The sequence below is a fragment of the Mus caroli genome, chromosome 7, assembly GCF_900094665.2.
Source record: "Mus caroli chromosome 7, CAROLI_EIJ_v1.1, whole genome shotgun sequence".
In the NCBI taxonomy this organism is placed as follows: Eukaryota; Metazoa; Chordata; class Mammalia; order Rodentia; family Muridae; genus Mus; species Mus caroli.
Window position 1 is genome coordinate 137,671,120 of NC_034576.1, and position 21,426 is coordinate 137,692,545.

At 46.1% G+C, this 21,426-nt stretch overlaps 1 protein-coding gene across 1 annotated transcript; it reads right to left on the minus strand.

Moving 5' to 3' along the window:
* Positions 1–5,305: 5,305 nt before the first annotated feature.
* Positions 5,306–21,193, minus strand: Clrn3 (clarin 3). The gene is made up of 3 exons (XM_021169055.1): positions 20,814–21,193; positions 11,155–11,334; positions 5,306–6,809 (listed from the first exon to the last, which is right to left on the minus strand). Exons 1-3 carry the CDS (start codon positions 21,040–21,042, stop codon positions 6,538–6,540), a joined length of 681 nt encoding a protein of 226 aa, XP_021024714.1. The 5' UTR covers positions 21,043–21,193; the 3' UTR covers positions 5,306–6,537.
* Positions 21,194–21,426: the final 233 nt, after the last annotated feature.

The following is a 21,426-nucleotide window of genomic DNA, read 5'->3' on the forward strand; positions in this document are numbered from 1 at the left end:
TGTGGAGGCCAGAGGACCACCTACAGGAGTTGGTTGTCTCCTACCATGTAGGTTTTCAAATCTGAACTCAGGTCGTTAAGCTTGGCAGCAAGTGTCTTTACCCAGTGAACCAGCTCACTGGCCCCACTTTGGTTTTTGAGAGAGCATCTTCTCACTGGACTGGAGATTGCCAAAGTGACTAGATTGGCTGTCCAGTGAACCATGGGGGTCAAGCTGTCTTTCCCTGGGAACACACCACCACACCCAGCTTCACACAGGTCCCCCGAGGGGATCAGCCTCAGCTCCACACTTTACCAACCCCCAAGATCAGTATTTCTACCATTATCAATAGCAACAAGATGTCACCCACACAGATAAGAATTCCTTGTCTTTAGTCACTTTTAAGACTACCAAGAGGTCCTAAGAGCAGTCAGCTTGAGGCAGGAAGAATCTTCAATCATTTTCTGAAAAATTGCTATGTCTACCCCAAGTGGGAACAGTGAACCTCAAGGACAGTGGCATACAATGTCAAGGACAGTTCATCGAGTGTCACAAAGGAGACTGTCTCTGGTGCTAGATGTTGGTAGCACATATGTGGGAACAGGGAGTACCTGTGACTTCCTCTGAAATTGACTGTGAACCTTAAATATTCAAAAAAAATTTTTTGAAATAATGCACCCTCTACCTTTCTATCAATTTTTTTTCTGTAAGTTTTGATTTGTTGGAATATGTCTATGACCACAGGATTTCATGGTGGCCGTAAACTAGGCAGTTCTACTATGAGAACACTGCTTCCGCCATGACATTGAGGTGGTGGGAATGTGTTTGTTGGCTTGGTTGGAGTTCAGCTGGGAAACGTGTCCAGAGGAGCCTTTCTAGCTCATCACCACCACTGCCACCACCACCATCATCCCCATCGCCCACTCAATGTATTTTGCCAAGTGAATGCTAAAAAAAGAGTATTTCTACAGAACTCTCCAGAAATATAAAATCCCCATGTAACAACTGCTATAAAAGTTTGAAAAATAATAGTGTTCACAAAAATGATTTCAGAGGAGTTCTCTATAGTGTTCCTCATGACTGGGCACTGTTAGAGTTAATGTTTATATGATTTTTCGCCATTTATTTATTTGTTTATTTATTTATTTATTTATTCATTCATTCATTTTACATATGCTTTCTCCATTAGTTAGTTAATTTATTCATTTTATATGGGAATGTTTAAAAGAATAAACTCAATAAAATTAAAAAGAATAAAAACACCTTTAAGCATCCCAACATTTCTGCCTCTTTACTCATTTTATTTCTCAAATGAGGAAGCAGATAGAAGCAAACCACAGTTTCCCCTGCCCCTTTGTCTGCAGCAGATCGTTTCCAAGGCTGCTGTCAGCCTTGTTTGAGGTCAGAGCTGGCAGCAGAGCCATGGCCCCCTGTCTCTGGGCCACTATTCATTTCCATCTGCTTAGGAAGCTCTTGAGAGCTCCCACAGTCCCATAGTTCCATTCTGCCTGTCACCTGTCATATGGACTCCCTGTCCACTGCTCCGTAAGCATGGCATTGACTGTCCTCTTCCTTACTCCTCTCAAGTCTCTGTGTCCTCTGTGCTGTCACTGCTCTGTGAATTCTTGCTTGCAGAGGAACCATTAGACCTGAGTTTCTGACACACAGCATTTGCTCTCTCCACTGTACCAATGGCCACCAGCAGAATAATCCCTAGGTACCACTATGACGGCATCATGAAAAAGTGAATCTATTTTAAACCCAGGACCTCTTTGTGAAACCAGGGAAGAAAACGTGTAGTTTGCACGCCAATGAAACTGGTTATAGTTCTAATCAAAAGATGAATGTCTACCCATATCAACATTGTAAGAATCTAGCACACTCAATAACTAAAATGACACGTGCCTGGGTTAGCTGAGTGGAGTCCAATGTCTAGTTCTGGACATGTAGTTCTGATTTTTTACAGCCACTGTATACACACACGGGGCCACTGTCAGCTTCTCTGAGAGCATGACTCATAATTCTGCTCAGCCTCTTGCTCACTGTGGGACAACCCATACCCAGCTAAGCCAGCCTGACTCACAGTGGCTCTGCTATAAACGGGGCTGACAAGAAACCTGTGTGTACCTTTGCTGCCAGGGCTCCATAGGATCTCCGGTGTGCAGCATTTAGGTGAGCATACAGTGTGCATCTGGGAAACAGTGAAAGCAGTGGGTGTGGCATTGACTGAGAAAGGGGACTCCAGGGACAGCACAGTAATCTACCTGAGACCCATATTAGTCAAAGCAGCTGTGTCTCAAGAGAATCAGACCGGTGGCCAGTCCACTAGGGACCAAGGCAAAAGCCAGGAATATGTGTTCTGCTTAACAGGAAGGGATAAAAAAGCAGGAGGGAAGTCTTCAAGAGTGACAATGACAATGACTGGCTAGCAAATATGCAGCATGTCTCCTCCCTTTTACTAAACATTTAACACCAGAGTGAATCTTGGCAGTGTGGAGCCTGCCATAAATACCTCCTTCCTCCTTTGCTGGGTGTGTAGGGTACTCTGTAGGAGAGACCCCCTTCCAGCTATGATGAGCATCCAAGTCCACCTAAAGGCTCACTAAGACAAATGGGTATCTTTGCCTGAAGAAGCTGAATGAAGGAGATGTACAAACAGGATAGAACAGAGCATGGCATCCTGGTCTATGTGTAAAAGTCCATCAGGAATGCCACACATCCTCTTGGACAGAAACCGGGAGCCAGGAGCTTGGTCGTTGTGTCAATGGCTGTTAGAAGCCCTAGGTCACATGTGCATGGAAGAGCCTGAGAGCTGTTTTCAGTTCTGCTGCTAGGCTTAGGTTTTCTGTGTGTTGCCTGTTCCCTTACAGAACTGAGGGACCCGTGTCGCCTGCAAAATCCAACAGCGACCATGTTGGTGTCTTTCTCTCCTTCCACACAAACAACAGACTCACAATTCCGGGGATGGAGCACGGCCCTTGGCATGAGCTCTCAGGTCCTTCTCACCAGGCCAGGGTGTGACACTATTGCTGCTCTTTCTTCTCTTTGGCAACTCCCAGAAGCCTGGCTCCAAGGATTCCGTTTGGTGCCTGTTATCCATGGTTGTCCCTCCTGTTACTCACTCATGTCTTTCTTGTGAGTAAGGAGCTGAGGGAGTGGCAACACCTTGGACTCTGCCACTTCCCACAGTTGGCAGTGAGATGGCAAAGCTACTCATTAATGTAGTCACGATAGCCAGACATCTAAGTACTGAGAGAGCTGAGACTCCTGAGCGATCACACATTTTTCCAGCTGCATGAGGGGTCAGCTTTCACACACGGCTGATGACCTTGTCTGAGGGCACCTCCCCAAACAGAACCCCAAAGAGTTTCTGAGGTTCTGGTTGCCTGGTAGGGAGAGGATGGGGTTGCTAAGAGACCAGGGAGACCTACTCCTCTCCTAGCTGAAATGTCAGCCCTGTTTTCTACAGACTGGGCCAGTTGCTTATTTGGACTGTAGAAGATGTAACATTAAACAATGGTGAATTGACTTCAAGTCCACCCAGAAGTCCGTGGGCTGGTTCCCATGTATAAGAAAGAGGGTGCTGAGGAGTGCTGGCTGGATGTGGAAAGCACCTCTGAGGGGTATAGCCTGCTCTTCTCAGTGCTCAGGCCTCTGAGAGGCTTCGAAAGGCTAGAGGGGACTGAGGTGGACACCTGTAATTTCATTGTGACATTCAGAGGATGCCCCAAATGAGACTGACCACAGAGGCTGGATATAGGACTGTGATTTAGAAACACCCCACAGTATACTCTCACACACTCCATGTCATGTCCAAGAGGACACAGCTTCCAGCTCAACCTATGATTGCTGAGATAATAAAACCCAATTTTGATGCTGGCAGCTTTTCCATCCCACATCCTACCTCCCACAGTGCCTTGTAAGCATTGGGTGATCAGGGGAGCCCAGTCCTTTGGATATGGTGTAAACTATTGATTTCTCTGAAGTTATTATCCTACGTGTCATGTTCTTATTGTCAGTGAGCATAATATCTCATTCATTTTACATTTTTCTGTTCATTTCTTTACTTTTCTTTTTTATCCCCATGTGTCTTGCTAAGTCTCCCAGGCTTGCCTGGAATCCCTGATCTTTCTGCCTCAGTTTCCCAAAGTCATGTATGTACCAACACATCTGGTGAACATAGTGGTTTATATTCTTTCTTTTGCAAATGTGATGAACTTTGTAACCTACCTCATAACAAGACAAAGTAATGGTTTTGTTTGTATGCTTGCTGGCTTGAGGCAAGACCATATGTATTCATTGCTTTTCTGTTGCTGAGATAAAAATATCATGATCAAGGAAACCTACAAAGAAAGAATCTATTTGGGCTCATGATTCCGGAAGGAGAGTCTACAATGTCAAGGAGGTGTGGTGGCAACTGGCAGGGCCAACTCCAGGAGCAGGAAGCAGAGAGAGAAAACAGGAAGTGAGATGAGTCTATGAACTCTCAAAGCCCACCCCAGTGACATAGTTCCTCTAGCAAGGCTCCACCCCCTTCAGGTAATATAACATCCCCAAACAGTGCCACCACTGGGGAGCAGCAGGCAGTCAAACTCCTGAGCCTATGGGGACATCTCTCATTCAAACCACGAGGGCCTCTTTATGAAGCTCTGCTGGCCTCGAACCCCCAACATACCAGAGTGACTTCAAAGCTGTGACAATCTGATTCCTGAAGATGGGCTCAAGGGCATGGGCCAGAACCCACCTCCATGTCCTCTTTATTATGTGGCCACATTAAACAAAAAAAAAAAAATCCAATAGAAAACTTAGGCCTTCAAAGAATATAAATGGTTTTAGACTCAGAGTTTAAATTTTTTTACATTTATAATCATATTTTAAAAATATATTCCAATATTTTTCAAATGAACAGGACCGAGTCGTTTTAAATTGTATTTGTTTCACATACGTGCATTTATTTTGTATATTGTATAGGGAAGTATGATTGTGCCTATGGGCATGCGCATGCCACAACGCATGCATGGAGGTCAGAGGACAACTTGCAGGAGTCAGCTCTTTCACTGTGTAGGTGATGAGGAATGGACAGGCGCATCAGGCTTGGTGACAAGCACTTTTACCCACTAAGCCATTGCTTCCCAAACCTAAACTTTATAATAATTTAGTAGCAGGCCCACAAGGTAGCTCAGTGGGTAAATGTGCTTGCCACCAAGTCTGATGACATGAGTTTAAACCCCAGGTCTCACATGGTAGGAGGAGAGAATCCACTCTTGAAGCTTGTCGTCTGACCTCCATACACAGAGAGACACACAGACACACAAATCATGGCATGTGCACTTACACTCATGAAAAGAGTAAAGAAAATAGTATAGTAACCTTTTAATAATTTATTAGGTAAGAGTAATCTTGAATTAGTAGGTCTTCAAGGGAGAGCATGATAGAGATCCATCCTTTTAAAACACAAGCACAATTTTGTTATTACCTGCTTGTTTTGTTTTTACAGAGGTAGAGATGGAACCCAGGGCCTGTCACACTCTAGGCACCTTAGTGTTCTACAATGGAAGGGTGACCTGCAACCCTAAGCAACTGTTTTAATTGGAGTAGTCAAGGAAGAGCTTATTAAATGTCTGTCTCGTCTGCCTGGTAGTGAATACCACAAGGGTAAGGACCCAGCATGCTGCTGCCAACACCGTGGGGACCCAGCTCACATCTCTGAGTGTTCAAGGCCATTTATCTTTGAGCTTCATAAGATCCACCACTTGTCATTGAGCTACTGTTTTAAGACGCCGTCAACACATGAAAGGAGGTCACTTTTCAGGTCTGTCAGTTTTTACTGTGGCAGCCTATAGGATAGTCCAGGCTGAAGGGTTCTCAAGTAGATTTTTTAAAAAGGAAACGTCGCACCCGAAAACCATGCAGAATACATTTTGGTGCCTTTGCTATTTTTCTGACTTTCTATTTACTGGAAGAGACCATTTTTTACCTCCAATTTGTTTATGCATGACTTCCCAAGTTCCAAGTTCTGCAAGTGTCTAGCCCTCGTTGAAGGAACTAAACCTGGAAGTCACAACAGCCACCAAGGGACCGGAACACAAGGTCATCCCATCTTTTATCCTTCTGTATCTAACTTCTGAGTGAAAAAATAAGTTCAGAGTACTTCTCTGCCTAAAAATCCGTATACTTATCATGGACCGAAATGCCTGATCAATCCAGAGGACAAGGTCATAGGGGCTATAGTCTGTTTATCTAGTCACAGGAAAGGCAAAACACCCCACAGACCATTATTACTGCAGATAGCAGGGTCAAATGAGAAAGGCCTGCAGGCCCCAGGCTGCCCTCTTTTGAATTACTCTAGACCACAGCCCTTCCCTATCATTTTCCTGATCTTAGGAGAAAACTCTTTTCAGGAGGATGTCCATGGAGGAAGATACAAGTACCATCTATAGGCAGGACATGGTGTCATGGTTCCAGAAGCGATGGCACCTGACAGTTGCTCTGCCATGCAGTGTTCAGAGGAGTGAGCCAGTTTGGCAGAGACAGTGCAAATGGGCTATGAGACAGGACTCAGAATAAAATGCCATCCCTTGGAGCATACTCCACTGGCTTCCTCTGCTCCTGCTTCTGCCGGTATCGGGCCTTCTGATAGAAAATGATGATGACCGCAGTGACAATATTGAGAAAGATGACAAGCAGGGTGAGCCAAAACGAGTATCCGTAAGTGTGGGTTGTTCTCTTGTTAGTGGTCTCTGGATAAAGCTTCTGGGAGAGCTTGTCTGAGAGATGGTTGGACTCGGCATTCCCCACGAACAGAACCATGGCCAGAAACACAAAGGATGCTGCAAAGAAGATGGAGCTTCATAAGTGACACCCGAAGCAATAGCTTTATTTGTGTCCATGCATGTGTGCATGTATGTGTGTGCATTTCTGAGGTATGTGTCTGAATGTGCACACATGTATGTGTACACATGTGGAAGCCAACGAACAGCATTAGCTGTCTTCCTCTAGCGCTCACATCTTTTCTTTTTCTCTCTCTTTCTTCCTTTTTTTTTCCAGTAGGAGGGCAGAGTCTCCTCCTGAAGCTGGAATTCCCTGTTTGAGTAGAAAGCCTCTGAGAGCCCCTGGTCTCCACCTCACTGCCCACCCAGGACATGGTTACAGATGTGTGCCCCATCCCTGCCTTTTTTCTTGGGTGCTTAGGATCTGAAATCTGATCCTTATTTCTCTGCAGCAATGACTTTACTCATAGAGCCATCTACCTATCGTTGTGATTTATGTTTTAAAGCTATTTGTTTATATGTATATGAGCATGTTTCTGTATCAATGTATGCATCCATATGTGTAGGTACCTACTCACAGGAGCCAGAATAAGGCAGCAGATCCCTTGGAACAGGCATTACAGGTGTTTGTGATCCACACCCACAGGATGGGAGAGGGGGGATTCAAACTCAGGTGCTTATGATTAAGCAGCAGTCACTCTTAACTGCTAAGTCATCCCTCCAGTTGCGTTTTGTACCCCCACCCACCCCCACCCCAATGCATTTTTAATATCGCTTATTTTCTTTATGGGATGCATAACCCAAAGGCATTTACTGAATAGCTACAAGGGGTTCTATAGTGTTTCCGGATGAAGGAAAATGTAAAAATAAGATGTAAGATATAAACTACATCCTAGGCATGAAATACTAAATATTATTCTGAGCAGTATCTGACCTATAGGCTCAGACACTATCAGAGCTTATCATTGGACAACTGGTCTACCACACAGCCTTGTGCCCTAAGGTCACTTAAGTAACAGGCATGAGCAAGTGGACAAGGGCAGTGAGAGTGGGCATGGCGAAGGTACAAGGAAATGTGAATGGACAAATAAGGCTTGAACGAGCACCAGCATCACAGGCAGAAGAAGCCACCTCCACAAGAGCAGGCGAGGGCAGTGGGTCAGGCGCACTGCCAGCTGTGAGGAGTGAGTTCTGCCAAGAGCAAGAGAAGCACAGGCTCTCAAGTGCTGGGCCTGGACTCAGGGAAGCTCTAGACAGCTACTGTAGGTGTCCACTCTGCACCACTCAGCCAAGCGTGGCCTTGAACCAGGCAGTAGCTACAGGAAAACAGATTTATAGTTGCTTACGCAGGGTGAGAAGCAGGCTGTAACCAGGAGACATCGTTCTCTCTCCGAGCTGGTGAAAATATTTCCAAAATGATGGTTAGTGATGTCTCTACAGTGTCTAAGAACATGTCAAAACCCAGTGAACCATGCGCTTTAAGTGAGTAATGTATGGGCAGGTGATTCATATACCAGTAATGCTGGAACAAAAGAATTTTTTTCTGGGAACATGAGGGTGAGGACAGTTGCTCATGCCCAGGTGGGGTCTGATACATCAGGGGGATCCCCAAGATGAAGTCCTTCTGAGACCCTTAATATGCTGACGCACGCAGAATGCACACAGTTCAGTGAGCTCTCAGGCGTCAAACTGTGTCCTAACCCATTGACAAGGAAGCTCCCCAAATGGTCCTCTGAGGGAAGCTAATTAGGGGTGGGGGTTGCGTGAAGAGAACGTTTGAACAGCCCTTGATGACACACCTCACCCACAAAATAATGGCTGTATTCCTTAATTATTTGCATGAACAAAAGTCTCGTTCCTCTGATGCACCCTCTCACACCTTCATTATCCCTCATTTTCCTCTTGTGAAGTTTCTTATAAAAGCTTAATTAATCACAAAGGGGGGGAACATACACAAGGTTAATGCCTTTATCCTAAAGTAGCTCGTCTGGAGCTTTGATTTGCACAGGCAAAGGCTGGCGCACAGACACCTTGCCCATCCGGGCACTTTAAAGGCTGATGCCTGGAGCCATGGACTTCACACTGCTTCTGGTTAACTGAATATCCTTCCTTCCTTCCTTCCTTCCTTCCTTCCTTCATTTCTCCCTCCCTCTCTCTCTTCCTTCCTTCCTTCCTTCCTTCCTTCCTTCCTTCCTTCCTTCCTTCCTGTCATCTATCCTCACTCCCTCTCCCCTCCCTCCTTCCTTCCCTTCCTCCCTCAGTCCCTACCATCCTTCCTTCCTGCAGTACTGGAAATTAAGTATAGAACCTCAAAAACAGTAAGCAAATTCTTTAGACCAACCCTCTTCCTTCCTTATATTGAAATGGGGCTTTAAGCTCCCTCTGCAGCCAGGCAATCTTGAACTTGGGGGACCTTCTCGTCTCAGCCTTCCAGTACTTGCAAGTATAGGCCTGCATCTCTAGGCCTGCACAGTTTCTCCAGAGTGGTAGATATAAAGAGGCTGGGGGAGGGAAGCGGTTCTTAAAAGGCTTAGGGACATGGGCTCCGGGCTTGCAGTCCTTCTCTGCTGGGCCATGGTACTCATTACTTCCTGTGTTCTCCAGCTGAGGAACAATATGTCAGAGGAGGCAGTTTGTGTAGCTCTGTCTGAATCCAACGTCCCCTCTAGCTACCTTAAAATTCCCTGAGGCCAACTCCAGCCACGTTGGGCCAGTGTGTACTGAGATGTCCGGGTTATAAGCCTTTGATGACAGTGTTATTGCTGTTTCTCCCCACCAGAAATGAGGCAGGTAATCTATTTCCTGTTCTGCCCACTGGGCCAGCTCACAACCTGGTAGGCCAAGAGAGCCTAGTGCCTAGGGGACTGTAGCATTCTCATTGTCCCCAGGGCCTTAAAGCTGACCTGGATTCAGCCCATCCACCAGTGTGGCCCAAAGGCTAGGAAGCTACACCGTCAGTGCTGTACAGAGACCTTTCTGAAGGACCAGCCTCTCTGTAACACTCCAGATAATGGGAGAAAATAGAGGCTTTCCGAGAGCATATGAACACAGAATCCAGCTTGCTGAGCATCAGGATAGGTTATTCTCAACTCTTGGGGTTGACTAAAGGCCTCCTCCAGATCCAAGTCAGAATGCATAACTTCCCCTTACACAGCTATTACATGTGGTTTTCCTGTCCACCCCAGAGCCTCTCCTGTGTTAGAATACACCCTGAGGCAGAAGGTAAGTGTGGGGAATTTTCTCCCCTCAACATAGCCCTTTGTGGCTAGACGTAGGCAGGGCTGTGAGGAGACTGTTCAGGTTCCATTTCCTGTCCCTCCCAACCCCCAGCAGACATAGACTTCTAACATCTGTATAGTCAGCCTGTTTTCCTCTGCAGAGGAAGGTGAGAGGACCAGCTGTAAGCCCTGTGGGCTGTAAACAGGGCAGTATCGGCCCAGCCTGGTCTCCTGTCATCTCCCTTCTATGGGAACCCACTCCTCCTCCCCTGTGTGCCTCTAAAGGTGTAGAATAGCTGACCCTGGGTCCAGCTTCAGTATGGACAAGTCTCCTTAGCCAACTTAATGGGTCAATTTATCTGTCTTGGCTTCAGAGATTGATCAGGTCATATCAGTGGGTGAATTCATGAGAATTGGGCCCAGGACAGTCTCCTGACTCTTGGAAAAGGACAGGCCTTTCCTCTAAAGCTGCTACTGCAGAAGTCTAGGGTGTGTACAGACATCTGACCTTTAAGAGGATTGAATCAACTGTGTAGCCACAGAACACACACTGGGAAATCACTGTATGCAGGGATGAAGGGAAGCAGACTTCCTACAACGTGGTCTCCAAATTCAGCCATGCCTGAGGCCGCTGCTTCTGTTACCTCTGAGTCCCATGAGTGAAGCTAAGATCAATTCACTGTTTATCCTGGCAGCGAGCAAGGTTCAGTGGCGGATGGAGGGCCCTCAACATTGCGAACCTATATCTGGATTTGTATCCAAGTCCCTTAACCTCGAAGCGTCAGTCCCACTGAACAAATGTTGGGGATGAAGTACATGGACAAAACCCACAGAGAATCTTTTGTCTAAGTCATAACAAGATCCACTCCCCATCTGAACACCCCCCCCACACACACACACAAAATAACAAAACCACCTAGCGACTACACAGCACTCTAGCTCACAAGAAGAGTGTTGGCCCCAGATGGCATCCTTTCCTGGCTCTGTGGCTTGGCCACCCAGGTATGGCAACTCTGGAGTCCATGTTACTCCATATGAAGGCAAGATGGAGAGCAAGTATATGTGCATGTGTGTTCATGAGCATACATCAACGTGCATGTGTATACACCTATGTGTGCATGTGTACATGTGTATGCATATGTATGTGTATGCATGTGTGTGTACATGAGTCTTCTCAGGAAACTCACCGCCGAGTCCATTCCAGGTGTAGACGCCCATAGGTCCCAGGAACGTCTGGTAAGGGTTGCTGATGCTGTTGTAGAAGGTGAACACTGAGCTCAGCACGGAAGCTGCCAGGCTCAGGATCAGGAGGAGGATGACCACCAGGTGCAGAGACTTCTGGGAAGAATTGTCCAATGTCCCTAAAACTAAAGCAACATTTGGTGAGTGCACAGTGCAGAATACAAATACGGCCAAGCTAGAGCAGGCATGGTGTCAGAGAAGGAAGCAGTAAGCCATTCTTCCTGCAAGCGCCAAGACTACACGGGCTCAGAGGATAGCTTGGTCAGTGACGTGTTTGATGTAGAAGCCCTGGATCTGTGTTCAAGCCCCAGTACCCACCTGAAAAAGGCAGGTGGTGTGGCGAATACTTGCAATCTCGGTGTTGGGGAGATGACAGAGACAGGTAGATCCTGGGGTACACTGAACAGTCAGTCTAGTTGAATTGGTGAGTTCCAAGTTCAACCAGAAACCCTGTCTCAACAACCAAGATGGGCATCATCTGAAATTGACCTTTTACCTCCACGTGCATACATATAAAAAATGTGTGTGCAACTGCATATACACATTGCCTGCAGTCTTAGTCAGAATTTCTATTCCTGCACAAACATCATGACCAAGAAGCAAGTTGTGGAGGAAAGGGTTTATTCAGTTTACACTTCCAAACTGCTGTTCATCACCAAAGGAAGTCAGGACTGGAACTCAAGCAGGTCAGGAAGCAGGAGTTGATGCAGAGGCCATGGAGGGATGTTCCTTACTGGCTTGCTTCCCCTGGCTTGCTCAGCCTTCTCTCTTATAGAACCCAAGACTACCAGCCCAGAGATGGCCCCACCCACAAGGGGACCTCCCACCTTGATCACTAATTGAGAAAATGCCTTACAGTTGGATCTTGTGGAGGCATTTCCCCAACTGAAGCTCCTTTCTCTGTGATAACTCCAGCTTGTGTCAAGTTGACACAAAACTAGCCAGTATACCTGCATATGTACATAAAGGAACATACACAAACACATAAGAATGAGGCAATTCCTCATGGCAGACCAGTCAGTGGCTTCCCTTGACTCTGTAGCCCCATTACTGAAGGTGGGTGTTTACCTTAGTTTTCAAGTCCTTAAATACCCGCAACTTCCTCACCAGTGATCTCTGCCCTCCAAGCCTTGCTGGTAGGATAGTGGCAATTCCATCATCATAGCTTCCCTTTGGGTCTGAGAATTATTGCTTCTAGCAGAAACCCTTAGGGTGGGTCTCTGTACAAACCCCCATGTAGTGGGGAATCCCATAAACCCTATGGATTAGAAGAATTTAGTGAGCCAGGAAGAGCTGACAGAGAAAGAAAAGCAGGAGAATAAGGTCTAGTTCAAGTGACCACAAAGGTGCTAGCCCATAGCACCAAGTGGAGATAGAAAAATGTTTCTTGATAGGACAAATTGGGGTGCCTTCCTGGGATCCAAACGCTACCTCCCTGGGCTCCAACACTGGAGGCAGCTGGGAACACAACCATCTGGCTGGCCCTCAGACTTCATTCCAAGCTGAAAGCACTTTACAAAACAGCATTTGTATCTCTTAAATGCAAAGAAGCTCCAGAGTGGATCTGCACTTGTGGAAGATACAACGGAGGTGCTCTGTGCAGTCAGCCATCGGAGCCTCAGAGCCTCGGAGCCCTAGCAGCCATTTTCCAGTGCACCTAGCTCCTCCACCTCCTGCTCTACTCACAAAAGCCCAGACATGACAGGAAGTACAATGAGGTTTTCCAATGGTTGTTTGTTTGTGTGTGTGTGTGTGTGTGTTTAGAGATAATCTGTGAAGTCCCCTGAAAAAGACAATCCGGGAAATAGATTGTGGTGCTGACTATAACAGCATTAGCAAAAATCACTGGATGCTGCAAGCCCTAACAGTCACAGAGGGGCGAGTTAGAACTAGCCAACGGCTTTCTTCCTCTTCCTGTTTTTATGTGGCAACATTCATGGCCTTATCTCAGCTCGTCTTTAAAGAGTTGGAGCTAGCCGAGGAGACCTGGATTCTTAATTTCCAAGGATGTCTGTGCTAGGAGCTCCCTGGGACAGTAGAAACAGACAACACATCTGCTGAACCCTATCCTACCATGTGCCACCAGCACCCTCTCTTTGCAAGGCATCCCTTTCCTTCCCTTCTTCATGCATTAAGACCTGCTCTGAGGGCCCAGGACTTCACCCTCGCTCTGATGCTCACTGTAGAACTGCACACTGAGCACCCGTGTCTTCTTTCTGATCATTCAAGGAAAACAAGAGACCCTGTGTGACAGAGAGACTTGCATAAGGAATGGGCTGGGGTGCTGCTGAGATGGTTCAGCAGTTAAGAGCTCTGGTTGCTCTTGCAGAGAACATGGGTTTGATTTCTATTCTCAACTGTCTGTAACTCCAGTTCCAGAGGAGTCAACACCTTCTCCTGGCTTCCATGGACACATGGTATACATACATACTTGGAGGCAAAACATAAAATAAAATAAATACATTTTTAAAAGGCATTATCTTCACTGAGGTGAAGGTCCCTCCCTGCCTTTGAACTGTGATTCTGAGTGAGCTTACACAGGACCCCAGGATCTCACATCTACCTTATATGAGACTATGTATGTACTCAGTCCAGTTTGGGTGAAAACATCTGTGCAATGTGGCACATTGAGTAAAGCTGTTGGCTGCCAAGGGCATTAGGTGAAGTTTAATCCCTAGGACCTGAATGTGCAAAGAAAAGAACTGAACCCCATGACTGTTTCCTCTGACCTCTGTGTGTGTGCATGTACCCACACATACACATAAACATACACATAAACATACACATACACATACAATGTAAATAAATAAATATGGTTGTTTTTAAGCCAGGTTTTTCTTCACTGGGGAAGAAAAAACAGAAAGACTGGAAGAGTCAGAGGTTGGAAGGTTTGGGGCTAAAGAATATGTGGTGGACAAGACATCTTCAGTTTTAAGTCCTCATATTTATTTTTCTAAAATCTCTACTAGACAAAGTAGGAAAGAAAGGGGCGTGACCAAAGTTTTGGGTGGTGGCAGAAGTCCCCCATGAAGAGGGGAGTAGTGTGGGGCTGAGTAGGGTGGGGCTCTGCAAGGGAGAGGTCTGAGAGCAGGAGCAACCCAGGACAGGAGCTCAAAGGGTGAAGGGCTATGCAGGAAAAGAGGGCAGGAGACAGGAGCGTAACTGCGGCATGTGATAAACGTAGACATGCATCCCCTGTGAACCCCAGGAAAAAAGAAACAAGCTCAGCAGCAACTGGACCATGACCTGCCACCCCGAGTGTAGAACATTTCATTCCTTGATGCACAGGGCAAAGCTCAGCTTCCATAGGCAACGCCTCCTCGTTGCTATGGTGACTGAACTCTTCAGTGACTTCTGTCAGTGACCCCTTGGGTGGATTGATCCAAGCCTACATCTTCTGCCCTGTACCCCAAGAGGCTCTCAAAGATCTAGGCTGGGGTTTCACTTACCCCTGACTTAACCAACTGGAGTCTCTTGCCTGCTTCTCCATGCTCTGCGGAAATTACAAGTTTGGGAGGTTTTGTCTGTACTAACTCAGCATATGCTGATTTTGAAACTGGAGGGAGGTGATGTCAGGAGAATGGGAAGAAGCAACAGAGCTAGGGAGACACGCCCAGGTAGAGGTCCAGGATGGTTCCTGTGGCTGCATCAGCCATTCATCGAGTCAAGGTGGACCCACTTCCTCTTTCCCAACAGCCAGGGCAGGAGGAAATGTCCTTCGATCTCAAGGGAAATTGGCTGGGGACAAAAGAACTCTCTTTCTCCTTGGCAGAGTTCTGTATTCAAGAAAATAATTTAAATATTTAAATCAAAAAAAAATGAAACAAGTGTGAGGAACGTGCTATGCGTCCCAAACGCCTGGACTTTTCTGAGTTTCTCTCTGCCTTTCACACTGACTTACAGCTCTGCGGGAATGTTCATTCACAAGTGGAGTATTCCATTAAAAAATGACCATGCTAGGCTCAGCGTATGAAGTGTGTGCCCTGAAGGCATAAGGGCCTGAGTTCAATCCCCCCAGAATCCATGTTTTAAAGAAAAGCCTTTAATCCCAAGGGGACAAGAGCATGCCTGGAGCTTGCTAGGCAGCCAACCTGGCAGAATCGGTGAGCCCAGGTTCCATCAGAGAGCTTGTCTTAAAAAGCAAGGTGGAGGGGTTTGGAGAGATGGCTCAGCAGTTAAGCATGCTTTCTGTTGTAGAGGACTCCTCTTCGGTTTCTAGCACCTATGTGGAGGTTCCCATTTCAGGGGAGCCAATACCTTCTTCTGGCATCCTTATGCTTCTACATTTACGTGGCGCACATAAATTTGTATAAGCACACAAACATACACATAAAATTGAGGAGGAAAAAGATGAGACAAAATTGGGGAACATATGATATTGACCTCTGGCTCCCATGTATATGTGCACACCATGCACAAGCACTTGTTCATACACGTGCAAACACACACACGTGACACTCACATACGCAAAAAAGAAAAAGAAGATGACAATCAAGTCCAGCTCTGCCTTGACTTTCAATAAGATTTAGCAGACATCATTTTCCAAAGAGAGTTAATTTTGGGGCTGCTGACTCATAGTTTCCTACATACTTGGGGGGTAATTCGTCTTAATTTTAACTGCTGCACTATAAAAAAATTATTTCTGAATTCCCTGCCACCTAGATATGACAGCTATGTCTTTTCAGCCCCTGCCTCAGAACTCAGACAATGATAGCTGAAGGTTTGATGAGAGTTAGCTGGAGTGCAGTAACAATAACCTCACAGCATCTGACAGCTGCTCCCTTCCCATAAAATTAGCAGATACGTGCTGTTCTCTTTCTTTCTTTCATGGGACAAGCTTTTGCATCAGGAGTCCCCTCACAATTGGAGCTAATTGCCCTGATTCTGGCTGTCCAAGAAAGAGGCACAGAGATGAGCACCCAGCCAGCAGACGCCTCAGCTGGGCGTGCAGACACTCAGCTCCCCTCTGGGTAAGATTTAGCCATCCAGGTCCCACCTTCCAACTGCCCTCCACCTCCAGGTCTTGTTTTTGGTAAGTCCATAGGCATTGAGTGTGATGGTTACACTGACAGTCGACCTACAAGATCTAGAATCACCAGGGTAATAAACCTCTTTGCATGACTGTTAGGGAGTTTCTAGATTGGGTTGAGGTGGGAGGATCCACCTTAAATGTTGAAAGCATTGTCTCAGGAGATGAGATCCTGGACTGAATAAAAAGGAGAAAGCAAGCTGAGTACTGGCATTCAACTCTCTATCTGTCTCTGTCTCTGTCTCTGTCTCTGTCTCTGTCTCTGTCTCTGTCTCTGTCTCTGTCTCTGTCTCTGTCTCTGTCTCTCTCTCTNTCTCTCTCTCTCTCTCTCTCTCATGGATGCAATGTGACCAACAAGAAAAACCCTTCCTTCCTTAAATTGCCTTTGACACAAGTAACTAAAACTGGTTCTGCGGGTGGGAACAGACTCCACTCCCACCTCAGACACCTGGCCACCAGAGACCTGATCCAGTGAAAAGCTTCCATTAGTGGGTATCACAGTACTGACAGATCTTAGAGCATGGCCTGCTCCCCCACCCCCAACCTCGGGAAGTCACAGCTAGCGCCTCAGCCTCTTGGACAGTTGCCAAGATTGGCTTGGAAAAAAAGTGGCTAAGCTCTCTGGTTTGGTTGTCTTCATTCCCACCAACTCCTCCTTCTAATGTGGTCACATCTCTGAGAAGGGAAAAGTGTAAGTAGCCCTTCTCCAGGAAACACATCCTGATACATGAGATGAAGTCGGAGCAGGGAGGTAGGGAGCCTTCACACATTCTCAAGACATCAACACCATTTGGTGTTTTAGCTTGCCATTCTTTTTTGTGCTGTATTTATGGCCTCAATTCAATTCTGTTTAACAGTACGATATTGAGGTCACAGAAAAGAAATAGAAAGCAGTGGAGTGGGGACTGAGAAGAAGCCAGATCAGATGACAGTCCATTCACAGACCATGGAGCCTGACACTTGCCCCCAGCCCGTCTTGGTTCATTTGTAAGATTCTGTCCTGAGCTGTCTCCAATAAATCAACTCCAAGCAGCCTTCCACCAAGGAGCTTGAGAGTAATGCCCAAAGCTTGTATCAACCTAGTATCTGGCCAAGGGAAGGCTGCTGACCATCCACCCTGAGTCATAGTTACAATTGGTTTGTCCTAAAATCACCTAGTGTATTAGTCACCGTCTTCATGGCTACAACAGAGTGCTCAACAACATGGAGTTCATGGAAGAAGGGTGACCAGTTCACCTTCTCCATGTTATGCAATCCAAGACCTCTGCCCAGATGTCACCACCCACAGTTAGGGTGGAACTTCCCACCATTAGCCCAGTGTAGAGATTCCCTCTCAGACATGCCCAGAGGCTTGTCTCCTAGGGGACTCTGGTTCCTAACAGGTTGATAATCAATGTTAACATCACACCTGATGTTATAGGTTGACTAAAATGTTCTCTATCAGGTCATGTTTTCAAGGTCCAGTCTGCAGTCTGAGTCACTGTTTTGAGGGCTGTGGAAATTTCTGGAGACACAGGTTAGCTACTAGAAATAGATTACTAGGGGCAGGTCTTTGAAGGTTATATCCACCCTTGGTTTCCAGCTTGTGCCCTCTGCTATCTGGAGCACACAATGTGAGGAAACTATGTCATGCAAGGCCTTTCTCACCATGAGGGGTTGAAATCCCTCTGAAACCTTGAACTAAAAAGAAACCTTCCCTCCTTTAAATTATTTCTCTCTGGTGTTTTGTCATAGCTACATGGAAAATAATGCCTCTAGTAAGGGTTTTTGTCTTTGTTGTTTGTTTTGTTTTGTTTTGTTATGCTTTTTTTTTTTAAACAAGAGGAATGAAACCTGAATCTGAAAATCTTTTCATTGATATGGAAGGTCAAGTACACAGGTTCTTTTCAGCATCCAGGAGATTGCATTTCCAGGCCAGAGTTCAATTCGATGATAATGTAGCTGTTTGAAGAGTCACATGTCTACTAACCAAGGGACCAAGATCAAAGAGACCTGGTGCCATAGGAAGAGAAATCGCATTCATTGAAATGCCAAAACAATTCTCTAAAGATACTTGGTCAGGTCAGGGTATAGGCTGAGTATTATTGGAGATGGCATTCCGAGGGATGCCACATCCAAGTGACACATTGTCCCGTTCCTGCCAGCCTGGGGAAATAGTACCTGTCAATGCCGCTTAGGCCCTGAGAGCATTCTCAGAGTCAAGGGGATAACTTCATTCAGGATCCAAGAGCCAAACTGGGGGATGGAGCGGGGAGGGGTGGAGTGGCTCCTCCCTTCAGAGGAGGCGGGGCTTCCCCTTGTCCTAGACAGGGAACATGTCACTACAAAAACTGTGTGCAAATCCTATCAGTATCCAAGTCTAAGAACTTCTCCCTATGGCAGATATTTCAAGGTGAAGTTAAACAGCTGGCACTTTCGAAGTTGTAAAGACCATCCAGCCACTCATGGCTAGAGCTAAACAGTCACTTATCTGGATAGTAGACAAACCAGGGCCAGTCTAGCCAGCCGAGCTCATTGTCAGCCCAGTTCCACAACAGAAGGCTTCCTGACTGGGGCTGACTGGGCATCATCTCCATTCATTGACCTCTGGTTGGCTGGATGGGTTTGGCCCTTTAAATCTGCCAACCAGATTTAAATGGCCTAATCTGCTCTCTCACTGAAAACCCTGTAGTCTAATAAACACAAGATCTCAGACAGGGTCTGATAATATGAATGACTGCCTGAGGATTTCCGTGTTTCCTGGCCTTAGCTACAAAGTTAACACACTTGATGTCTCAATGGGGAAGCATCAGTATCTAAGTGCTGAGCAGGACAACGCATATTTAACTTTATACAGGTTAAACTTTGCTACCCATGATTGGCTAATGATGTTCTCAGCAACTCTGGCTTACTGGGAGGAGAGCATCAGGTCTTCCTGTCGATCCTGGATTCTGTTGACATGGTAAGCAGCAGGCGAGCCTTAGCATTGCCTACATGTTCTAGGGATGGCTTCTTGTCTGGGAGAAACATTTACATGCTCAGTGCTTATCCCAGTCACAGGTATGGAAAAATCCCACAGTCTCTGAGTGGCCCTTACATGCCATCTAGCAATTGTGTAACATCTTCCTCCACCGGGTGGTTGTTCACCCTCTGTAGCAATAAGAGGTTGGACAGTGTGGTGGGGGTGGGTGGTTTACAGTGTGGCTTTCCGATAGCGAACGGTAAAAACAGAGTGAGGCACAGGCAGTGAGAGCATTCTACCTGTCTCTACGCTGACCAGAAGGGGTCTAACTGGCACTGATCCCAAGCTTTGCTCCCCCTGACTGGGCTGTCCTTCCTTTCCAGACACCAGAATGGTCACTCCCCATCATGTAAGCCTTACCTTCCCTGTCCTTCTCTGCTCCACCTTGACTAGAGTCAGGGATTCCATTGAAGTCATCAATCTCTAGATGGAATCAACTGGTCCCAAGCCAACACTGTAGCCTTCTGTCCCAAGCACTTAAATTTGCCAGAGGATTCACAAACAAGTGGACCTTTTTTTTGGGGGGGGGTTGAAAATGCTATTACTGAGAGCCAAAGGGGACTTTGAAATCTGAGCTCCTGGTTGTTGTAGAGGAGGTCTCTTCAGGCTCCTGAAAGGCTGTGGCGAGCACCAGGGGAGGGGGAAGCAGCAGCTGAAACCTCAGAGAAGATGTGCTTTTCCTATCACTCCAAGACACAGTGAGAGCTCAGAGCTACATTGCCCTGGATTTGTAGAAACCATTTTATTAACAAAATCATAAACCTGCTAGAACTCTATCCTGGAGTATGGGCACCAAACATTACACAGGCACAAGGTGCATAGTTAGAAATGTAAATGCCCAAAAAAACAGCTGTACAGACCCTGAACTGAGCAACGTAAAGTCCGCTTATATGATGCTATGTAGTGAATAACTGTGGCTATTACTTTTCAAAAACCGGAATGCTAGGTCTTAAAATCCAAAACTCGACTAGCTGCCATCTACTTATCTTCGATCGTTTCTTTTGTATTTATGGAGAGAAAGGCATTATTACATCAGAAATGAGTAACAAACAGGAAGTCCTATAAGTAACAGGATTAATCGGAATTAAATACCATCTCCAACAATGAGATACTCTAAGTACAAAAGTGTGGGTTCAAGAAGCTGAGAAACTTACTGATACTGATGTCTTCTCCTTGACATTTTCCCTGTGTGATTACTTACAAACTTCTGGAAGGAGCTGGATGCCCCAAGTCAAAGCCCATGGTCGATGTTGTTTAAAACGCTGCTTCTGCTGGCTCTTAAACACCATAAGGCTGCCACATACTTTAACTTAATTATTCATTTGTCAATAAGCCAGATAGGTACAACTCAAGCCCAACTGCCGAGACAATGGTTTAGACTCCAAAGATAACAAGATAATTGGAGCCATGAGTCTGAAAACATAATAAACACCTTCAAAATTATGAGTTAGTCCAATGATAGCCTCACTCGGGACTTTGAAGAGACTAGTTTTGAATGGCTGTTTGGCCCAAATGTAGAATGGTGTGTCTTACCCATGGCCTGCCACTCCCATTCTAACTGGGTGGTCATTTACCTTCAAAGTTTTTGTCCAGATCTTGAAGACCTTCATTCAACTCTTGAGCACCCGTACCACGGAAGAGCCCATAGGTAATAACAATGGTACCGTTGGAGATAGCATCTGTGAAGAAAATCCTGCTGGTGATCCATGCCTGTGTCGCAAGAATGGAGCAGATGACAACAACTGAGCCCAGGCTTGTGAGAAAGCCGGACAGGAACATCAACGTTTTCTGTGTGGTTGGCATTTTCTCAGGAAGAAAGCTCCCCTCGATAAAACAACAGCAACCTTAGAATATTTGGGGGCCTTATCATTTGGGATCCAGTATTTAAAAAGGACGTCTAGCACTTGGTTGTAAATGCAAAACCTGTGTCTTCCTGGGAAGTTTTATGCTTACTGAACGTTGAACTGTGAACAAAGCCATAAAGACGTGCAGAAGCTGAACTTTGGTCTTGCAGAAATGGTTGTTATGGCTGCAGCCAACCAGCATGAAGAAGGGCTAGGCAGTCCTTTCAGGACTTCCTCAATCACATGACTAGTTTATAGCCTTTATCATGCTGTGGAAGCCACGTTAACCTACAGTGTCAGGACATAATTTGAATTCTCAAATCATGAGAATAGAGACGTAGAC